Below are 22,660 nucleotides of genomic sequence, written 5' to 3'. Positions count from 1 at the left end.
CCACCGTTTTCCCCCTGACGGCCGAGGCTCACCAGGCCTTCAACCGTATCAAGCCCGACATCGCCAAGGCCGCGATGTACGCGGTCGACGAGATGCTCCCCTTACAAGTCGAGAGCGATGCCTCAGACGTCGCTCTGGCCGCCACTCTCAACCAGGCAGGCAGGCATTCTTTTCCCGCACCCTCCATGCCTCCGCAAATCGGCACTCCTCCATCGAGAAGGAGGCCCAGGCCGTCGTAAAAGCTGTGCGGCATTGGAGGCATCACCTGGCCGGCAGGAGATTCACTCTCCTCACTGACCAACGGTCGGTTGCCTTCATGTTCAATAACACACAGCGGGGTAAGATCAAAAATGATAAAATCTTGAGGTGGAGGATCGAGCTCTCCAACTAAATTACGAGATTTTGTATCGCCCTGGTAAGCTCAACGAGCCCCCCGATGCCCTATCCCGAGGTACATGTGCCAGCGCACAAGTGGACCGACTCCGGACAATGTACGACGATCTCTGTCACCCAGGGGTCACCCGGTTCCTTCACTTCATAAAGGCCCGCAATCTGCCCTACTCCATTGAGGAGGTCAGGGCTATCACCAGAGACTGCCAGGTCTGCGTGGAGTACAAACCGCACTTCTACCGGCCAGACCGTGCGCATCAAGTGAAGGCCTCCCGCCCCTTTGAACGCCTCAGCATGGGCTTCGAAGGGCCCCTCCCCTCCACCGACCGAAACATGTACTTCCTTAACGTGGTCGATGAATACTCCAGATTCCCTTTCGCCGTCCCATGCCCCGAAACGACATTTGCCACCGTCATCAAAGCACTCAACACCATCTTCGCCCTGTTCGATTTCCCCGTCTACATCCACAGCGACCGGGGATCCTCATTTATGAGCAATGAGCTGCGCCAGTACCTGCTCAACAAGGGCATTGCCTCGAGCAGGACGACCAGCTACTACCCCCGGGGAAACGGGCAGGTGGAGCGGGAGAATGGGACAGTCTGGAAGGCCGTCCAGCTGGCCCTACGGTACAAAAATCTTCCGGTCTCCTGCTGGCAGGAGGTCCTCCCCGACGCACTTCACTCCATTCGATCGCTACTTTGCACGGCAACTAATGCAACCCCCCATGAACGTCTCCTTGCCTTCCCCAGGAAGTCCACCTCCGGGGTTTCGCTCCTAACGTGGCTGGCAGCTCCAGGACCCGTTCTCCTCTGCAAGCACGTGCGGCTCCACAAGGCGGACCCGTTGGTCGAGAGGGTACAGCTACTCCATGCAAACCCGCAGTACGGCTACGTGGTGTACCCCGACGGCCGGCAAGACACAGTCTCCCCCAGGGACCTGGCACCAGCTGGGTCCCCCCCCCCCCCGTCTGCCCCGGCGCCACCCTTCCTCCCCCCAGCACACCTCGCCACAGCCCACGCTCCAGGACGATCCGTTCCACCCGGGGCTGAAGATGAGGTCTACACGCTCCCGGAGTCACCGGCGACTGAGCCGACGCCTGCATCGCCACCGGGATTGCGGCACTCACAACGGAGGATCAAGGCACCCGATCGGCTGAATTTGTGAACTTTCCCCAAATGTTAACCTTAAAATGCATGTAAATAGCTTTCCACCACCACCGCTGGACTCTTTTTTAACAGGGGGCGAATGTGGTAGTCACCACTGTTGTATATATCACATTCGAGATGTAATACGGTACGGCTCCTGTACTGCAGATACGGGGGTAGATCCTGCCTGTTGGCTCCGCCCAGTAGGCGGAGTATAAATGTGTGTGCTCACCGAGCTGCAGCCATTTCGGCAGCAGCTGCAGGAGGCTACACATCTCGGCTCAATAAAGCCTCGATTACTCTCTGCTCTCGTCTTGTCGTAATTGATAGTGCATCACACCCCCTGATCGACCAGGGAGGATAACAAGGGGGGCGGGTGGGGGAGATGGGGAGGGGCTAGGGAAAGGGGGGGGGGCTGGTGGGGGAGGGCACGCCGAACTCGACAGCAGCAATCTGTAAATAAAGTAACGTAAGACAAAAGCCTTTTACTTTTCGTTAAACTGTACAATAAATAAACACAAACGTCAATGTACATTACGTTGAAAATGCCAATAAAACCGTCAGTTTGAAAGCTGAGGTGATCTGGATGTTGATGATGATTTTCTCTATACTGCGTCAGTAACTCCATTGTTGTTTTTTCTGTGTAGGATGGTCTACTGACTGCCTGCAGGAGTGGGGCCGCTTTACACGGCTGGCAATCCCCAGCTTGCTGATGTTATGTGCTGAATGGTGGGCCTATGATTCGGGAATGTTGTACGTAGGTAAATAAACAAGCTCACTGTTTAAAAATACACACCATACATTGTTGTAAATGAGAGAGAAAGGGACAGGTGTCGTTCAAGACGCTGTCAGGTAAATTGATCAACGGAGACAAGAACGAGCACTCTCCACCCTTATGGCCGTAAGGTTTACAATGATTCACTAACACACACAATATAAAATGATTGAAGGAGAATCACACTTTGACTGGGATTGTAGAACACTCGCGAGTCAATCCCTGAAAGAAGACCCGCAGATCCGACCAAGGGACACATCCGCCAACTTAACAGACTGATCAAGACCTTGGATCCAGATCTTCAGAGCACCCTACGTGCTCTCCTCCCACGTACTCCCCGCATTGGAGATCTCAGGGGATGGTGATTATGCACATTTGCGCCCTGTATCCGGGAAGCGTGCACGACACCTTTATTTTGGCACAGTCGTTCATCCCCGCAATTTCCGAGGGTCGCCCACCCCGGATGAGGGGCTGGTTGCTGGGCGACAGGGATTATCCGTTGCGGCCGTGGCTAATGGCGCCCATACGGAGGCCACAGACCAACGCGGAGCGCCGGTACAAATAGGCGCGCGCAACAACCAGGGGTGTCGTGGAGACGGGCTTCGGTCTCCTCAATGAGGTTCAGGTGCCTGGACCGATCGGGGGGCGCCCTGCAATACGACCCTGACAGGGCCGGACAGACCGATCAGGGGGCGCCCTGCAATACGACCCTGACAGGGCCGGACAGACCGATCAGGGGGCGCCCTGCAATACGACCCTGACAGGGTCGGACGGATCGGCGTTGCATGCTGCGTTCTGCACAACATCGCCCAACAGAGGGGCGATGTCATGGAGGAGGGGGACGCACGTGAGGCCGAAGAGGCCACCGACGCTGATCATGAGGAGGAGGTGGAGGGTGTGGTGGGGGAAGAGGAGGGGGCAGGGCGGCGGGGCATAGACACCATCGGGCGCGGGACACGGCCGAGGGGCCGCACGACGGAGCCGATTGGGGCAGCGGGCACGCGATGCGCTGATCAGCGCACGGTTCGTTCACTAGGGGGAGGGCATCGTTCTTCAGGGCACGGGCACCGTTGACCGCGCGCGTTGGCACCACGCAGCACCCCCCTCACACACGTCCCGCACCAACGCCCAACCCTACCAGACACGGCACCACCATCACACCGCACTGCACCTGCGGCACCTCGTCACTGTCGGCAGACTGATACCTCCGTAAGCGGGTGTGAACACTGCCATGCTGGATGATGACAACCCGCTCTGCGATGAGCTGTCAGCCACAAATCGCTACTGACCGTCTGACTCATGGCTATTTCTGAACACCATGTCCCCTCTATGCGTCAGGGACACTCCATCACATGTCCATGTGGGGCCACGGCCATTGCCGCACGGAGGACAAGGCGTGTTTGGTGTCGGACTGGGGTCCACTCCCGGCCTCACCCTTGCGATGATCCTCGGCCAGAACCGTCAGTGGGCACCCCCACTTCCCCCCCTGAACCCCCCACACCGCCACCCCCGCTTCCACCGGAACCCCCCACACCGCCAGCCTCCCTTCCCCCTGAACCCCCCCACACTGCCCCTAACCCCCCCCACCCCCACTTCCCCCCTAACCCCCCCACACCCACTTCCTGCCCCTAGCCACCCTACCCCTGCTTCCCGCCCCTAAGCCCCCCACACCCGCTTCCCCCTAACCCCCACACCACGGCTTCCTGCCCCTAACCCCCCCACCCCCGCTTTCCGCCCTTAACCCCCCCACCACCGCTTCCCACCCCTAACACCCCCACCCCCGCTTCCCGTCCCTAACCCCCCCCACCACCGCTTCCCACCCCTAACACCCCCACCCCCGCTTCCCGCCCCTAAACCCCCCACCCCCGCTTCCCACCCCTAAACCCCCACCCCCACATCCCACCCCTAACCCCCCAGACCCACTTCCCGCCCCTAACTGCCCCACACCGCCCCTAACCCCCCACCCCCGCTTCCCGCCCCTAACCCCCCCCACCACCGCTTCCCACCCCTAACACCCCCACCCCCGCTTCCCGTCCCTAACCCCCCCACCACCGCTTCCCACCCCTAACACCCCCACCCCCGCTTCCCGCCCCTAAACCCCCCACCCCCGCTTCCCACCCCTAAACCCCCACCCCCACATCCCACCCCTAACCCCCCAGACCCACTTCCCGCCCCTAACCGCCCCACACCGCCCCTAACCCCCTACCCCCGCTTCCCGCCCCTAACCCCCCCACCCCTTCTTCCCGCCCCTAACCCCCCCACCCCCACTTCCAGCCCCTAAACCTCCCACCCCCGCTTCCCACCACTAACCCCCCCACCCCCGCTTCCCGCCCCTAATCCCCCCACCCGCGCTCCCCGCCCTTAACCCCCCACCCTGCTTCCCACCCCTAAACCCCCACCTCCGCTTCCCACCCCTAACCCCCCCACACCCGCTTCCCCCCTAACACCACCACCGCCGCTTCCCGCCCCTAACCTCCCCCACCCCCGCTTCCCGTCCCTAACCCCTACCCCCCTATCCCTCCCCACCCCCGCTTCACGCCCCTAACCTCCCCACCCCCGCTTCCCCCCTAACACCCCTCCCCACTTCACGCCCCAAAGCCCCCACCCCTGCTTACCGCACCTAACCCCCCCACCCCCGCTTCCCACCCCTAACCCCCCCACCCCCGCTTCCCGTCCCAAACCCCGCCACCCCCACTTCCCGCCCCTAACCCCCCGCCCCCACTTTCCGCCCCTAACCCCCCACCCCGCTTCCCATCCCTAACCTCCCACCCCCGCTTCTCACCCCTAAACCCCCACCCCCGCTTCCCGCCCCTAACCCCCCCACACCACCCCTGACCCCCCACCCCCGCTTCCCACCCCTAACCCCCCCACCCCCGCTTCCCGCCCCTAACCCCCCCACCCCTGCTTCCCGCCCCTAACCCCCCCACCCCCGTTTCCCGCCCCTAACCCCCCCACCCCCGCTTCCCGCCCCTAACCCCCCACCCCCGCTTCCCGTCCCTAACCTCCCACCCCCGCTTCTCACCCCTAAACCCCCACCCCCGCTTCCCGCCCCTAACCCCCCCCACCCGCTTCCCGCCCCTAAACCCCCACTCCCGCTTCCCGCCCCTAACCTCGCACCCCCTGAATTTGTAATATTCAGAAGGTCATATCATTGTCCTCTGTTCATTTTGCCCTTGCAATTTGCAGTGGGGTTTCATTGCACTGCTCTTTCAAAGCACAAACACTGGCGGGATGGGCCGAATGGCTTCCTTCTCTATTGTAACATTCACCTGGCAGTGGTTTCTGAGTGACTTTGGCAGATATCTAGAATCCTGACTCCTCCCCATCCTCTTGGACACATGTCCCATTCGGGGGAGGATAATTAGAGCTTTGGACACATTCCCCAAAATAAAAACACAGGACATTTGTTTGGGTTTTATAGAAAGTTCAATTGCACATAAGGGAACGCATGAATCTCTGGTTCTCTGGGCCGGGATTCACGTGGGCAAGAATTGGCGTAGGTAATTAGAAGTGTGGCCCTGACACGGCGGACCATGCGGTGAGTCAAGGGGGTAACTCTTTTTGGGTGTTGCCCCCCAAGTCCATCGAAGGGCCACCCTCCCTCCCACAATGGAAATCCTGCCCACCCTGACCAGACCCCCCCCCCACCACCATCCCCCACCTGACGGCGCCATAAGACAGACCCCCTCACCCGAAATCCCCCCAATTAGAGAGAACCCAACAGAGACCCCCCCCCCCCATGAGAGAGAGCTCCATCAGAGACCCTGTCAATTACAGAGACCCCCCACCAGCGACCCCCCCATAAGAGGGATCCCAACCAGAGACTCCCCCATGAGAGAGGCCCATGCCTGGAAGCTAGAGAGCAATCCAGACAGAGGCAGTGAAAAAATATCACAGCTTTAAAACTCACCTGGGCAATACACCTATTGGCCCAGGCAGAGGAAGCAGCATCTATGCATTCATGGAAAGAGAAAGCCAGCCAGCTGGCTTTAAACCCCCTCAGATCTTTGATCTGCCAGGCTGTCATTCACATCAATGTGATATTGCTTTAACTAGGCTGTGGTTGACAGCTTCCACACACACCCAGACATCCAAATTGGTTAATTCATCTCCCTTCACGCTTGAGCGAATTTCAATGTAGCCAGCTGTGAAATGAACGACAATGTTTATACACAACTAGCTATGATTGACAGCTCCTGGACCACATCAAAGACAGTTGCGATGTTGATCACACCCCTACACGGGATGGAAATCATGCCGCGAATCCCGCCCAAGGAACTAATATTAAGGGCATGATTCTCCCGTCTTTTCGGGGAGAATCACGCCCTTAATATTAGTTTTGTTGTGGGCCAGGGTTTAGAGAACCCCAAAATGTATCATTGAGTTTACCTGACCCACGACTTTTACTAGATTGCGGTACGGCCTTCCCACGTTCCTAGTTGAGACTGATCATAGACCGCTGGTCAACATAATTGAAAAAATCTCAATGACATGACGCCGCGCCTAAACACATGATGATGAAGTTGAGGAGGTAAGACTTCACACTGGTCTACACTCCTGGGAAGGATCTCATCATAGCTGACACACTGTCCCGAGCCATTGACACTGACAGCTCACCTCCTGCGTCCATTGACGATGTAGAAGCTCAAGCACAGTTGTGCGGAGAGACTCTCCCGGCATCTGACAAGAAGCTGCAGCAATTCGTCTGGCGACACAAGATGATGCCACCTTGCTCCAGGTCATGCACAACCTTCAGCATGGCTGGCCAAAAGGACGGTGACAGCAGTTCCAAAACATCAAAACTGAACCGTCAGTAGTGGACGGAGTAATACTGAGAAATGACAGAATCGTCATTCTACTAACGCGCAGGTCAGACATGCTCCGCAGGATTCACGAGGGACATCTCGGAATCGAAGAATGCAAAAGAAGAGCAAGGCAATCCGTGTACTGGCCTGGGATAAATTAGGACATTACAAACATGATACTCACATGTGACACGTGTCAAAAACATCAACCGGCACAATGCAAGGAGCCACTCCAGCAGCATGAGATGGCTACGTCACTGTGGAACAAAGTTGGTATAGACTTGTTTCACTCCATGGGTCGAAACTATGTTCTTATCATTGCCTTTTACTCCAACTTTCCGGAAGTAATGAAACTCCCGGATCTCACGTCCGCATCATTTATCAAAGCCTGCAAGGAAACATTCTCGGGGTATGGTATTCCACAAACAGTCATTTCCGATAATGGGCCTTGCTTTGCGAGCTGGGAGTGGACGGAATTCTCCAGGAAATACAACTTTAAACACGTGACATCAAGTCCACACTTTCCCCAATCCAACGGCAAAGTAGAGCAAGGTGTACACATTATCGAACAACTCATAAGCAAGGCCACTGACTCGAATTCCAACATACACTTGGCTCTACTATCATACAGATCATCACCATTGAGGTCAGGGCTACCACCAGCTCAAATGCTCTTCAATCGAGATGTGAGAACTGTGGTAGTATGTATTGGGGGTCATGTGGGACTGGAAGCCCTAATGTCATTGGCTGACAGATCCCGGGTCCTGGTTGGCCGTTGACCTCATACTCCGCCCTGAAGGCGAAGTATAAGAAGCCGGTGCCTTCCCCCGCAGGCCAGTTTACTATCGGGCTGCTGGGGAACAGGCACGCTTAATAAAGCCTCATCGACTTCACTCTATTTGTCTCACGGTGTCTTTGTGCGCCACAAGAACAACGCTACCAGCGCTACACTTCAGCAACCCGGATCACTCACAAGTGCTGGACAAGATACGACACCAATGTCACAAACAAAAGCAGCACTGTGGCCGGTATGCAAAATCGCTGCAACCATTAACGATCAATGACATGGTTCAACTGTGACACCCAGGTGGAGGATGGTCCAACGCGGCAACAGTGCTACGACAAGCAGCGCCACGATCATACATTGTAAAGTCTGGCGAAGGTGAGCTGTTCAGACGCAATCGACGAGACCTGCTCAAGGTTCCACTTCCTGAACCTGTCTTTCTGACGTTAAATCTACAGGACTCACTCACTCAACAACACGTGACACCATCAGCCGGTGAACAGACGGACATTAAAACCTCAGTGTCTCCATGCCCACTTAGGAGATCGACTCGAATCAGACACGCACCCAACCGTTTGAATCTGTGAACATTGGACTGATGCAATCATTGATTTCTGTAATGCATTTGCACACGATACCAACTATGTTTATTCCATTCTAGTAACAACACTGAAACTATGTAAAAAAAAAAGAAAAAAGGTGGGATGTAGTGATCTTTACATGGGTATGTACATAAGGGGTTAATGGGAAATTGAAAGATCACTAGGGGGCAGCACTGGCGGGTATAAAAGCAGACGCAAGTGGCTCTCTGCCTCTCTTGGTGATTCGACTGTGACGAGAGCAGGAGCATAGATCAATCTCAGGGCTTCTACTGTGGTCAGACATAGCTACTGTACATAAAAGTTGTAACCTTTCTACTGGTATTGATCTTAAAGTAAGAACTCACGCAGTTGTTAAATTCTGTTACTCAATAAACCTTTCAATACCTCTGGACGACTTTGAGCCTTCTTCATCAAGGTACAGAAAGCCTCTGCTGCAACTGGATTGAGTAACGCATGTTACCTACAGTTAGTGCGACCAACCACACTACAGTAAGGTAACAAAAGAAAATTTCAAAGTAATTTTTGAAACAAAACAATGTTTATTCTATGAACTCAGTTACCCTTTTTAAAACATACAGTGAACATCTTAGCAACCATCAATTCAAATACACCCTCCAAAGAATACAACACTCTAAGTAATCCTTCAACTTTCCTTTTAACATCCATAAGACAAAATACCCTTTCTAACACAGAGATCAGGTTTAAATTCACTACTGAGAGCAGTTATCACTCTGAATTCACCAAATGATCAAGAGATCGTCTTTAGATTGCAGAGAGATCGAAATTACACCTTCTTTGGCAGGCTTCAGCTCCAACACTAAAACAAAACCAAAAAACACCGACACACCCAAGCTTTTCCTCAAAGCGAAACTAAAAAACAGAGCCAGAGCTCAGCTCCACCCACACTCTAACATCAGTGCAGCCACTTGAGCAGACAAACATTTCTTAAAGTGACATTCCCAAGACAGTTTGCTTTGAGGCAGTTTAATTTATTGATTGTTTCTTTTCTATTCGCAGGGTTAATTGATGAAGTTCAACTCGGAGTCCAGGGCATTCTTACCCAGATATTAACCTTAACATACAGGGTAAGGATGAAGATTTTGTACTAAAAATAACTTGCATTTATTTGGTGGTTTTCATAACCACTTGGGTGGGGGTGGGGATTTCCTGGCCATGTTGTGCCCGGCGCACACCCTGTCATTCCTGGAGAACAGCGGGAGAGTCCCAAAACGGGGTTTGTGCCGGGTGCCGAATGGATAGCGATGTTCCGGGCCAGCGGTGCCCGACCCAATCTGGATCACACCCTGGCTGAGCGCGGGCCTGACTTGCACTTTTAGCCTTTAAATGCGCTCAGCGGTTCCCATTATCTCGCAGTGCCTGAGACACACCAACCCCACCCAGCGCAGAGTGAGGCCGACGCCAATCACAAACGAAAAGCAGATGTGCTGATCACACCAGGTGACTGAGAGGCCATTGGAGTCTCCGGGTGGAGGGGGCTCAGGGCTGGGCAGTGCCCTGACACACTGGCATTTTAAAATTTTTAATTAACTATTTTTCCCCAATTAAGGGGCAATTTAACATGGCCAATCCACCTAGCCTGCACATCTTTGTGTTGTGGGGGCGAAACCCACGCAGACACGGGGAGAATGTGCAAACCCCACACGGACAGTGACCCGGCCCTCGGTGTCCTGAAGCAGCCGTGCCAACCACCGGGCCACCGTACCACCTGGCACCCTGGCATTGACAGGTTGGCACTGCCCAGGTGCCAGGTTGGCACTGACTGGGCGCAATGGGGGCCCCAAGGGGGGCGCGATGCTCCGATGGATGGTGGTGGGGCCAGTGTAATGACCAGCATGGGACATAGGGGGCGGGATTCTCTCACCCTGGGGTAGGGCCGGAGAAATGCCGGGACGGGCGCGAATCGCGCCATGCTGCCCCGACGCCGGTCCGCCGGTGCTGGCGCGTTCGGCGCGGCGCTGGTCGGGGGCCGCTCTACGGGGCCCCCTCCCGGCGATTCTCGGCCCGGGATGGGCCGAGAGGCCACGCAACAAAAGCCGAGTCCCGCTGGCGCCGTTCATACCTGCTCTTACCCTGCGGGATTTTGGCGTGGATGCATCCGGGAGCGGCCTGGTGGTGGGGGGGGGGGGGAGAGTGGGGTACGACTCGGAGGGGGACTCCGCTGTGGCCTGGCCCGCGATCGGGGCCTCTCGGACTGGAGGCATCTTTTGTTCCACGCCGGCCCCTGTAGCCCCACGCCATGTTGCGTCGGGGCCAGCGCGTAGAAGGGGGCCACCGCGCATGCGCGCATTGGCTCCGGTCCCACTGCACATGCGCCCATCTGACGCCGGGGATCAGCAGCTGGAGCAGCGTGGGTCGCTCCAGTGCCGTGCTGGCCCCCTGTACGGGTCAGAATTGCTGCTCCTGAGGGCATGTTGATGCCGTCGGGAAACGAGACGGCGTTTAGGACGGCGTCAACACTTAGCCTCAGGATCAGAGAATCCCGCCTATAGGGTGGGGGTGGTTGTTTTGCCCACGCTCCTGGAGGAGTACGAGCTCCCCCACTAGGGGCGGGGTAGCTTACCCGTACTTGTATAAAAGATCGGCCAGTCTGGAACCGACCGACAGAGAGAGTACCTGGTGAGGTTTAACAGAGGGTCATGTATACACTTGTTGTTTGAATACATTTCTTTTACTTTCAGTAATGGTGGAACACACCTTAGATCAGATCAAGCAGGGGTCACTCTCATACCCTCATGCCTGCGTGGTGTGTGTGTGTGTGTGGGGGGAGGGGGATGTTAGGGTGGTGCAGACATTGAGTGATGTGGGGAGGTTGCCGCCCCCAGGGTCGAGGGTTCGGTCTGCTGCCCATGTCTGCAGGGTGTCGCAATATCCCTGGGTGGGGGGTGTGAGGAATTCTTCGACTTAACTTTGATACCTGGGGACCCTTTAAAACTGGCATCCCAATCTCTGAACAGCCAGCCTTGCCGGTGCCTTAAGGTGCCCACTCCAGAAAATATTCCAAGTGTGGGAGAATTCAGTGAGAAACTCCCTAAGCTCCTACAAAATGACTAAGGGCTGGATTCACTGCCACCCGCCATCTCGATGCGGCGGAGAATCCAGCGTCGGGCAGAAAACAGGATGGGCACTGCTCCGGACCCCCACTGGCGCCGGGATCAACGTTCACGCCCCGTGCCAGCGAAAGGATGTAAATGGGTAATTGAAGCCCATTTTGATCCTATTAATGGGTTGGGCACCATATTCTCCAGGCCTGCGTGATTCTGGGCTGGGATTCACGTGGGTGAGAATTGGTGCAGGTCTTGGAAATGTGGCCCTGACGTGATGGACTGCGTTGTGCATTGTTTTATTCATCTGCCTTCAGCTTGAATGGCTTTGAAGTGCCCAGCTGTGAAACTAACAGAAAGTACTTAACTGTCTTTGATGTCCAGGAGCTGTTAATCATAGCTAAATGTTCATATACATTGTGGTTAGTTTCACAGCTGTCACATCTGCATGGAAGCTGTCAATATTTTATTTCACTTATGTTTTTTCCAACATGCATGACTACCATGTTTCTTGGCATCAAACTGCATTTACCACCGATCTGCCCACAGTTCTAATCTGCTTACTGCTGCACAATGTTGCATAGGAAGCAGCAGGCCACCACGATGTTCAAAACACTCCTTGGACGATATTGGAGAGCCCCACCAGAGTGGTCTAGGCATCGGAAGCATAACTTGAGAACGCCGATGCATCGCTCAATGACGCTCATGGTTCTCCGCATCGGTCAGCGATGGCAGCAAATCCTGCTGCCCAGGCATCCTGGTGGGCTTGGTCCAGACTGAAGGTTATGTAGTCAGCTGCCTGGACGCATAGGGCATCTGTCACATTGTGGATGCACCTGTGCGAGATCCCAGCCAGGTCCCACTCAGCCCCTGGAAACACCCAGAGGCATAAATGTTCAAGGCGACTGTCGCCTTGACAACCACTGGGACCAGGTGTCCTCCTCCAAACCTCCTGCAGTGCCAGGTGCGCCATCATCTGGCACAAATGGTGTATGGTCTCCCTGGTTAGCCAGAGTCATTGGTGGCACACGCAGTCCGGCAGGTCCTCGAAGAACAGGCCCCGATGTTCTAAACATTTCCTGATGTGGTGCCTCCTTCACACCTCCTCCTCTGCTTATTGGCCGGCCGGCACTGAGCCTCACCGGCTGGGCCCTGCTCTTTTGGGGCAGGCTCCTCTTGCGCAGGGCCCTTCCTGAGCTGGTCCTGTTCCTCCAGCCTCTGTGCAGCCGCAATGGCAACTGCGGCCAAGAAGATAGTGAGCGTTGCTAGCTGTACTTCAAAATTCCCCCCCCCCCCCCCCCCCCGGGGTGGGGGGGGGGGAAAGAGGAGCCATATTTGTAAGATGAATATTCCCTTGAACATCCCGATCCAACAGGCTACATGGTGACCCTGTGTTGCACTTCAATCCCACCCTCCACATGTTCCCCCCAAACTCACCCCCACCCCTCAGCCCCCCCCCACCCACCCCCGATATGTTGCCTTCCACACTACACCCCTATCCCCATCAGTGAGTGGCCGGACCTGTGATGTGAGGAACCACTATCCTCACCACCCGTCCCCGTCAACAGAGGTACCTGGTGGCTGCCACAACCCGTGTCAGCGGAAGGCTCTTTGCCCCCTGCCCTGTCTCCCCAGTGGGGTCTATTGTGGGTCTCCTCACTGGGTGGGCCGTGTGTTACCCCACCAGCAGGGTGGCACCTGGTTGTGCAACGGAGTGGGTCACAAATCTTCACCCACGTGACAGCTGCCTGAGAGGGGCGGAACATCGCAGAGGCCCGGAGCAGAGTGGGCAAAAACGTGCTGAATGAGCGCAAGTGCCAGCGCGGGACGCAAACCTCATTATCGCCCCAGCGAGGGACCGGAGCATGGCGACCGAGTTTGGCTGTTCGTCCGATTCTCAGCCCGAGCACAGTCCGCCTTTGCGGCGTCGCCAGGCGGCGAATTTCAGCCGTCAAACAGGATTGGTCACCGGCATTCGAACATGCGAGCAAAGGTTTGGTCTAAAATCTGAGGATCAGGTTAAAGGAGAGAAAGGCAGAGAATGGGAGGGAGCTTAGGACGGTGAATTCCAGGGCTTAGCAGCGACAGGGCCAACAGCACGGCCACCGATGTTTGTGTGATGAAAATGGGGGACTGGCCAGAGGTTGAGGGGCACAGAGATTTCGGAGGGTTGTAGGACTGGAGGAGGGTACAGAGATAGGGAGGGACGATCCCGTGAAGGGATTATATTGAGTATCAGAAGGCAATTTGACGGCAGGGATGAAGGAGGAAAATGAGGGAATCAAAGTAATTAGGAACAGAAACCCTGACTGATTTTATTCCTTTCAGAAACCCGGGGTTGGCCCCTGGTTGCTAAGCACCAGCTCATTCTTTTCTCCAAGCTCGTGTTTACTTTTCCCATCATAAACTCCCTCAGCACATCAGAAATGTAGTTTGAACTGAAACGAAAACACCTTTGCCCAACATGAATCTAACTAGAGTTGTACCCTTTCCAACACAGAAACACAAAACTAAACTCACTTCAATCTATACCTTATTTGTAACACCCAGCAATACAAATATCATAGATTATCATAGAATATGGATCACTTAAATCTACCTCGGCATCCTGACAATATATTGATGGAACAGTTACCTTCAACAACAGATTAAAAGGAAGGAAGAAAGTGGAAAATAGCTCAGACGTAACTATTTATGTTCTTTCCCCTGCAGATATCTCTGGGATTTGATTTTGTCTCTGCTTTCCTTGTGGGTAACGCCCTGGGTGCCGGTAAACCAGAGCAGGCTGTAAACTCTGCTAAAGTTGCTCTGTACTGCATTGGTGAGTCCAATAATTTAAAATTACTGACTAACACTGCAGTTATTCGAACAATGTATCCATCACCACCTCTCCAACATTCTCCTGTGTTAAACCTTGAAGGGGTTGGCTCCTTTATTGGGATACAGCTCTCTGGGTGTCAGTCTCCCCCGTAGCCTTCCAAATTGGACATTCTTTATTTATTTATTTTATTCATTCAAGTGGTGTGGGTGTTTCTGTTTAGGCCAGCAGTTATTGCCCCTCCCTAATTGCCCTTGAGGACTCTGCCTTTCTCACGTGGGTTTACAAACTCCACATTTGAGGAATGCGTCTTGGAAATTTCTCCACAAATCGGTCCAACACGGATGGCTTCAACAAGAATCCATCTCCAAGGTTTCAATCTCACCTTCCGAGATTCTGCACACCGGATCAAGCTCAAGATTTACCTTCCAAGCTCATTTTTCGATCTTCGACCGCGCCAAGCATATCACCACTGCTCCAAAACGTACCTTTGCCCTTATGATTCACAGCAGGGAGTCACCAAACTCAAGCCGACCTCCCAGATCTACAGGTCTTCCCTTGAGCTCACTTTGCTTCAAACTTGCACCCCACAGCTCTTATTAAAAATAAATCCATGGATGTGGCATGGCCAGGATTTATTGCCCATCCCTAATTGCCCTTGAGAAGGTGGTGGGGAGCTGCCTTCTTGAACCGCTGCAGTCCCTGTGGTGTAGGTACTCCCATAGTGCTGTTAGGGAGGGTGTTCCAGGATTTTAACCCAGCGATAATGAAGGAATGGCCGATATATTCCCAAACCAGGATGGTGAGTGACTTTGAGGGGAACTTCCAGGTGGTGGTGTTCCCAGGTATTGCCAGAAGACTGGAGGATAGCAAATGTTGTCCCCTTGTTCAAGAAGTGGAGTAGAGACAACCCCGGTAACTATAGACCAGTGAGCCTTACTTCTGTTGTGGGCAAAATCTTGGAAAGGTTTATAAGAGATAGGATGTATAATCATCTGGAAAGAAATAATTTGATTAGAGATAGTCAACACGGTTTTGTGAAGGGTCAAACCTTATTGAGTTCTTTGAGAAGGTGACCAAACAGGTGGATGAGGGTAAAGCAGTTGATGTGATGTATATGGATTTCAGTAAAGCGTTTGAGAAGGTTCCCCATGATAGGCTACTGCAGAAAATACGGAGGCATGGGATTCTGGGTGATTTAGCAGTTTGGATCAGAAATTGGCTAGCTGGAAGAAGTCAAAGGGTGGTGGTTGATGGGAAATGTTCAGACTGGAGTCCAGTTACTAGTGGTGTACCACAAGGATCTGTTTTGGGGCCACTGCTGTTTGTCATTTTTATAAATGACCTGGAGGAGGGCGTAGAAGGGTGGGTGAGTAAATTTGCAGATGACACTAAAGTCGGTGGAATTGTGGACAGTGCGGAAGGATGTTACAAGTTACAGAGGGACATAGATAAGCTGCAGCGCTGTGCTGAGAGGTGGCAAATGGAGTTTAATGCAGAAAAGTGTGAGGTGATTCATTTTGGAAGGAATAACAGGAAGACAGAGTACTGGGCTAATGGTAAGATTCTTGGCAGTGTGGATGAGCAGAGAGATCTCAGTGTCCATGTACATAGATCCCTGAAAGTTGCCACCCAGGTTGAGAAGGTTGTTAAGAAGGCGTACGGTGTGTTAGCTTTTATTGGTAGAGGGATTGAGTTTCGGAGCCATTAGGTCATGTTGCAGCTGTACAAAACTCTGGTGCGGCCGCATTTGGAGTATTTTGTGCAATTCTGGTCGCCGCATTATAGGAAGGATGTGGAAACATTGGAAAGGGTGCAGAGGATATTTACCAGACTGTTGCCTGGTATGGAGGGAAGATCTCATGAGGAAAGGCTGAGGGACTTGAGGCTGTTTTCATTAGAGAGAAGATGGTTAAGAGGTGACTTAATTGAGGCATATAAGATGATCAGAGGATTGGATAGGGTGGACAGTGAGAACCTTTTCCCTCGGATGGTGATGTCTAGCACGAGGGGACATACCTTTAAATTGAGGGGACATAGATATAAGACAGATGTCAGAGGTAGGTTCTTTACTCAGAGAGTAGTAAGGGCGTGGAATGCCCTGCCTGCAACAGTAGTAGACTCGCCAACACTAAGGGCATTCAAATGGTCATTGGATAGACATACGGACGATAAGGGAATAGTGTAGATGGGCTTTAGAGTGGTTTCGCAGGTCGGCGCAACTTCGAGGGCCGAAGGGCCTGTACTGCGCTGTAATGTTCTATGTTCTATTTGCTGCCCGTGTCCTTCTGGATGGTAGTGGTCATGGGTTTAGAAGGTGCTGTCAAAGTTGGTGAGTTCCTGCAGTGCATCTTGTAAATGGTACACACTACTGCCATGGTGCATCGGTAGTGGAGGGAGTGAATGTTTGTAGATGGGGTGCCAATCAAGTGGGCTGCTTTCTCCCGGATGGCGTTGAGCTTCTAGAGTGCTGTTGGAGCTGTCCTCATCCAGGCAAGTGGAGAGTATCCCATTACTCCTGACTTGCAGATGGTGGACGGGAGTCACGAGGTGAGTTATTCCCTGCAGGATTCCTAGCCTCTGACCTGCTCTTGTAGCCATTGTATTCATACAGCTAATCCAGTCCAGATTATCCCCAGTTGCTAGTATGGGATTCAATGATGGTAATGCTATTGAATTACAAATAGCGATGGTTAGCTTCTCTCTTGTTGGAGATGGTCATTGCCTGGCACTTGTGTGGCGTGAATGTTACTTGCCACTTGTCAGCCCAAGCCTGGATATTGTCCAGGTTCTGCTGCATTTGAACATGGACTGCTTCATTATCTGAGGAGTTGCGAATTGTGCTGAACATTGTGCAGTCATCAGCGAACATTCCCACTCCTGATTTTATGATGGAAGGAAGGTCATTGATGAAGCATCTGAAGATGGTTGGACCTAGGACATTCCCCTGAGGAACTCCTGCAGTGATGTCCTGGAGCTGAGATGATTGTCCTTCAATCAGCACAACCACCTTCTTTTGTGCCAGGTATGACTCTAACCAGCGGGGAGTTTTCCCCGATTCCCATTGACTCCAGTTTAGCTCGGGCTCCTTGATGCCACACTCGGTCAAATGCTGCCTTGATGTCAAGGGCAGTCACTCTCACCTCACCTCTGGAGTTCAGCTCCTTTGGCCCTGTTTGAACCAAGGCTGTAACGAGGTCAGGAGCTGAGTGATTCTGGTGGAACCCAAGCTGAACGTCCGTGAGCAGGTTATTGCTGAGTAAGTGCCGCTTGGTAGCATTGTTGATGACCCTTACAATCACTTTATGGTGATTGAGAGTAGACTGATGGGGGGAGGGCGGGTGGGGAAATTCACTGTTGTATTTGTCCTGCTTTTTGTGTGCAGGACACACCTGGGCAATTTTCCACATTGCTGGGTAGATGCCAGTGTTGTAGCTGTACTGGAACAGCTTGGCTAGGGGTGCATGATTTTCTGGAGTACGTGATTTCAGTCCTATCACTGGAATATTGTCAGAGACCACAGCATTTGCCATGGACAGTGTCATCTGCTGTCTTCTCATCACAAGGGGTGAATCTAATTGGCGGAAGACTGGCATCTGTGATGCTGGGGGCCTCCAGAGAAGGCCAAGATGCATCATCCACTCGACACATCTAGATGAAGAATGTTGTGAATGCTTCAGTCCTGTCTTTGCACTGCCGTGCTGGGTCCCCCCCATCATTGAGGATGGGGATATTTGTGGCGCCTCCTCCTCCAGTGAGTTGTTTAATTGTCCACCACCATTCACGGCTGGGTGTGGCAGGGCTGCAGAGCTTTGATTAAATTTGTTGTTTGTGGAATAACTCTGCACTGTCTATCACTTGCTGCTTATGCTGTTTGGCACACAAGTATCTTGTGTTGTTGACATCTCATTTTAGCAACGCCTGCTGCACTTTCCATTGAACCAGGGTTGACCCCCTGGCTTGGTGGTAATGGTAGAGTGGGGGATATGCTGGGCCATGAGGTTACATATTGTGGTTTGATACAATTCTGCTGCTGCTGATGGCCTCATGTGATGCCCCTCATGTGGAGTCTGCATGTTCTCCGTGTGTGGGTTTCCTCCGGGTGCTCCGGTTTCCTCCCACAGTCCAAAGAGGTGCAGGTTAGCTGGGCTTACAGGGTTAGCGTATCAGCTGGGGAGGCAGGCCGCCTCCAGGGAAATATTGAAGATATGGGGCGCGATTCTCCACTCCCGCGCCAGTTGGGAGAATCGCCTGGGCCGCCAAAATTTCCTGGGACGGCGGTCCGACGCCCTCCCGCGATTCTCCCAAGCGGCGGGAACGGCCCGGTCGAGTTTCGCGGGCCGCAGGCCGGAGAATCGCCGGAGACACTGAAAATGGCGATTCTCCGGCAGTCCCGCTATTCTGAGGCCCGGATGGGCCGAGCGGCCAGGCCAAAGCAGCGGGTTCCCCCCGGCGCCGTCCACACCTGGTCGCGGTGCGTGAACGCTGGGGGGGCGGCCTGTGGGGGGCCAAGGGGGGATCCTGCACCGGGCTTCACCTGGAATGTGGGGTGGCCCGCGATCGGTGCGCACTGATCGTCGGGCCGTCCTCTCTGAAGGAGGACCACTTTCCTTCCGCGGCCCCGCAAGATCCGTCCCCCATCTTCTTGCGGGGCGGACTTAGAGAGGACGACAACCACGCATGCGCGGATGACGTCCGTTATGCGGCGCCGGCCGTGTCATCTATGCGGCGCCGCTTTTACGCGGGTGACAAGGCCTGGCGCGTGTAGATGTCGCGGCCCCGATACTGGCCCATTGGTCAGAATCGGTCGGGACCGGGGCCGTTCCGCGCCGTCGTGAACCTCAACGGAGTTCACGACGGCGCGGCCACTTCGGCGTGGGAGTGGAGAATCCCGCTCATGGACTGGGCAGGGGATGTGGTGTCGTATCCGGGGAACATAAATGAGGCATTTAAGGATTATTATAAGGAGCTGTACAGAGTGGGCCCGGGGGGTGAAGAGGGGGACGTGGTACGGTTTTTAGATGAACTGGAGTTTCCACAGTTGGAGGAAGAGAAGAGGTAGGCGCTGGAGGAGCCTCTGGGGCTGAGGGAAGGTATTGGACAGTATAAGTGGTATGAAGTCGGAGAAGGCCCCAGGGCCCAATGGTTGACAAGAGGAATTCTGTAAGAAGTTTGCGACGGACTTGGTGCCACATCTCTTGGGGGCGTTTAATGAGGTGTTGGAGAAGGGGGAGCTGCTGGAGACGATGACGCAGGCAGTGATCACATTGATACCAAAGAAGGGGAAAGACCTGTTGGAATGTTGGTCATATAGGCCCATATCGCTGTTAAATACGGATGTGAATGTGCTGGCTAAGTTGGTGGTGGGAAGGGTTGAAGGATGTGTCCCGTGGGTGGTTGCGGAGGATCTAACAGGTTTCGTAAAGGGCAGGCAGCTTTCTAGTAAAATAAGGAGGCTGTTCAATGTGGGCCATGACGCCGTAGAGAGCCCAGGTACTGGAGGTAGTGGTGTCCATGGACACGGAGAAGGCATTTGACCGGGTGGAGTGGCGGTACCTGTTTGATAAGTTCGAGGTCCACAAACTGTCAAAACTATCACCTTGTGCTTGTCTTCCCCTGCGAACTCATTCACAGTGAGGGGATAGCAGAGATGTTCTCTTTGGCTGAATGGGACCAGTTTACCAATAATAGTCATTTTCACTCACCATTGATGGTTCCCGACTCTCGTTGGTCGTTCCTTTTTTTTTGAACACTCCATCCTTCCTCCCACTTGAATCACGAAGTACTGCAGGCTGGGATCGAACCTTTCACCTCATCACCAATGTGGTGGCTGGAAACAACACTCTGGAAGGTTCCAGTAGTTAGAAAGGGGTTTATTAACGATAGGCAATGGCTGGTGTGTATGCAGGTAGAGAACACTAAAGGATAGGTCTTAACTGTCTGGCTCCGGGGTCCACACTGACTGGGCAGGGCCCCGGGCTTACGTGTTATTGGCCGATGTTCACACGCTCCCCACGATTGGCCCCGAGCCGGTCAAATGAGCTGCCATGCCCGCCCCCCTTAAAGGGGCCACACTACCACATTGATCGTGCTGGTTATCCGGAGAGTCATGATGTGGAGATGCCGGCGTTGGACTGGGGTGGGCACAGTATGAAGTCTTACAGCACCAGGTTAAAGTCCAACAGGTTTCTTTCAAACACTAGCTGTCGGAGCACTGCTCCTTCCTCAGGTAAATGAAGAGGTATGTTCCAGAAACATGTATATAGACAAATTCAAAGATGCCAGACAATGCTTAGAATGCGAGCATTTGCAGGTAATTAAGTCTTTACCGATCCAGAGATAGGGGTAACCCCAGGTTAAAGAGGTGTGAATTGTCTCAAGCCAGGACAGTTGGTAGGGTTTCGCAAGCCCAGGCCAGATGGTGGGGGACGAATGTAATGCAACATGAATCCCAGGTCCCGGTTGAAGCCGCACTCATGTGTGCGGAACTTAGCTATAAGTTTCTGCTCGGCGATTCTGCGTTGTCGCGCGTCCTGAAGGCCGCCTTGGAGAACGCTTACCCGAAGATCAGAGGCTGAATGCCCTTGACTGCTGAAGTGTTCCCCGACTGCAAGGGAACATTCCTGCCTGGCGATTGTTGGGCGATGTCCGTTCATTCGTTGTCGCAGCGTCTGCATGGTCTCGCCAATGTACCACGCTTCGGGACATTCTTTCCTGCAGCGTATGAGGTAGACAACGTTGGCTTAGTCGCACGAGTATGCACCGCGTACCTGGTGGATGGTATTCTCATGTGTAATGGTGGTATCTATGTCGATCATCTGGCACGCCTTGCAGAGATTGCCATGACAGGGTTGTGTGGTGTCATGGTCACCATCCCCGATTGACAATCTCTCCGTATACACAGGATCTGCTCAGACGAGGAACGTAACAGATATCTACAGACTCTGAAAGATGCCCTCATACGAACGGGATATGGCGCTCGACTCATCGATCGACAGTTCCAACGCGCCACAGCAAATAACCGCACCAACCTCCTCAGAAGACAAACACGGGACAGAACCGACAGAGTACCCTTCGTCGTCCAGTACTTTCGCGGAGCGGAGAAACTACGACATCTTCTTCACAGCCTTCAACACGTCATCGATGAAGATGAACATCTTGCCAAGGTCAGCCCCACACCCCCACTACTTGCCTTCAAACAACCGCGCAACCTCAAACAAACCATTGTTTGCAGCAAACTACCCAGCCTTCAGAACAGTGACCACGACACCACACAACCCTGCCATGGCAATCTCTGCAAGACGTGCCATGTCTGGCATCTTTGAATCTGTCTATATATATGTCTCTGGAGCATACCTCTTCATTCACCTGAGGAAGGAGCTGTGCTCCGAAAGCTAATGTTTGAAACAAACCTGTTGGACTTTAACCTGGTGTTGTTAGACTTCTTACTGTATCCAGAGTGAGTGTGGATAATGAGTGAGCACAGGGACAGAGTGAAAGGCTATGGGTCCTCCAGCAAAGCACACAGTCAAATAGGGCGACACTCGCTGGTTAGGATTAACTGGGAAGATATTTTCTTGAGTAAGTTATAGGAGTGAAGTGTTGAGTGATAAGAGTCCATCAAGCTGTCCCCGGGCAGGGAATCGACACCCCAGTACTGGAGGTGGACAAGTGGGGGCTCATCCATTGGGAAAAAGAGGATAAAAGGAAGCAGTGAACTGCAACTTTATTTAATAGAGTTAACTGGATTGGCCGCAAGACTATTTGATGAGAATTCCTCCTTCTTTTACTCTTATTTCCACAGGGTGTATCTCCTTCATTAATGGGGTGATACTTGTGTCAGTAAAAGATGTGGTGGGCTATATCTTCACCAACAACAAGTTAGTAAAAAAAACCACTTCAACATTCTAAAAACCCATCAACGCACATTTCCAAAAAGGATTCAGGTTGATGTGAAAGCTCTCTAATATCCCTCTTTTTATTTCCCAGAGACATTGTTCAGTCAATTTCAGAAGCCATTCCGATCTGTGCTGCTTATCAATGGATTGTTTCGTTGTTGGTGAGTATTTCAGCATCTGTGATATCTGTCCGGTTTTGTAAGGGACATTCCTGTCGTCGCTATTTTGAAACGCTAACTACTTTGCTTTAAATTTATTCCACCATATCCACAAGGTCTTGCCCACAGCGCACAGATTCAGTCAGATTCTGCAGGCCACACTACGTAATGTAGGGGTTGCCAACCCTCGAGGATTGGAGTCTCCAGCAACTGGAGGTTAACC

The 22,660-nt window shown here is 53.4% G+C and overlaps 1 protein-coding gene across 1 annotated transcript in view; it reads left to right on the top strand.

Annotated features, from left to right (window-relative positions):
- Positions 1-22,660, top strand: part of LOC140387125 (multidrug and toxin extrusion protein 1-like) — a 67,375-nt gene that overhangs the window by 32,086 nt on the left and 12,629 nt on the right. Inside the window, exons 9-13 of the mRNA XM_072470137.1 lie at positions 2,183-2,296; positions 9,519-9,586; positions 14,276-14,384; positions 22,186-22,261; positions 22,371-22,440. Of these exons, the coding sequence (XP_072326238.1) occupies positions 2,183-2,296; positions 9,519-9,586; positions 14,276-14,384; positions 22,186-22,261; positions 22,371-22,440 (437 nt within the window). The remainder of the gene's footprint in view (positions 1-2,182; positions 2,297-9,518; positions 9,587-14,275; positions 14,385-22,185; positions 22,262-22,370; positions 22,441-22,660) is intronic.

Source organism: Scyliorhinus torazame, chromosome 12 (assembly GCF_047496885.1).
Source record: "Scyliorhinus torazame isolate Kashiwa2021f chromosome 12, sScyTor2.1, whole genome shotgun sequence".
NCBI classification, from domain to species: domain Eukaryota; kingdom Metazoa; phylum Chordata; class Chondrichthyes; order Carcharhiniformes; family Scyliorhinidae; genus Scyliorhinus; species Scyliorhinus torazame.
This window is presented reverse-complemented; position numbering and strand designations above follow the sequence as displayed.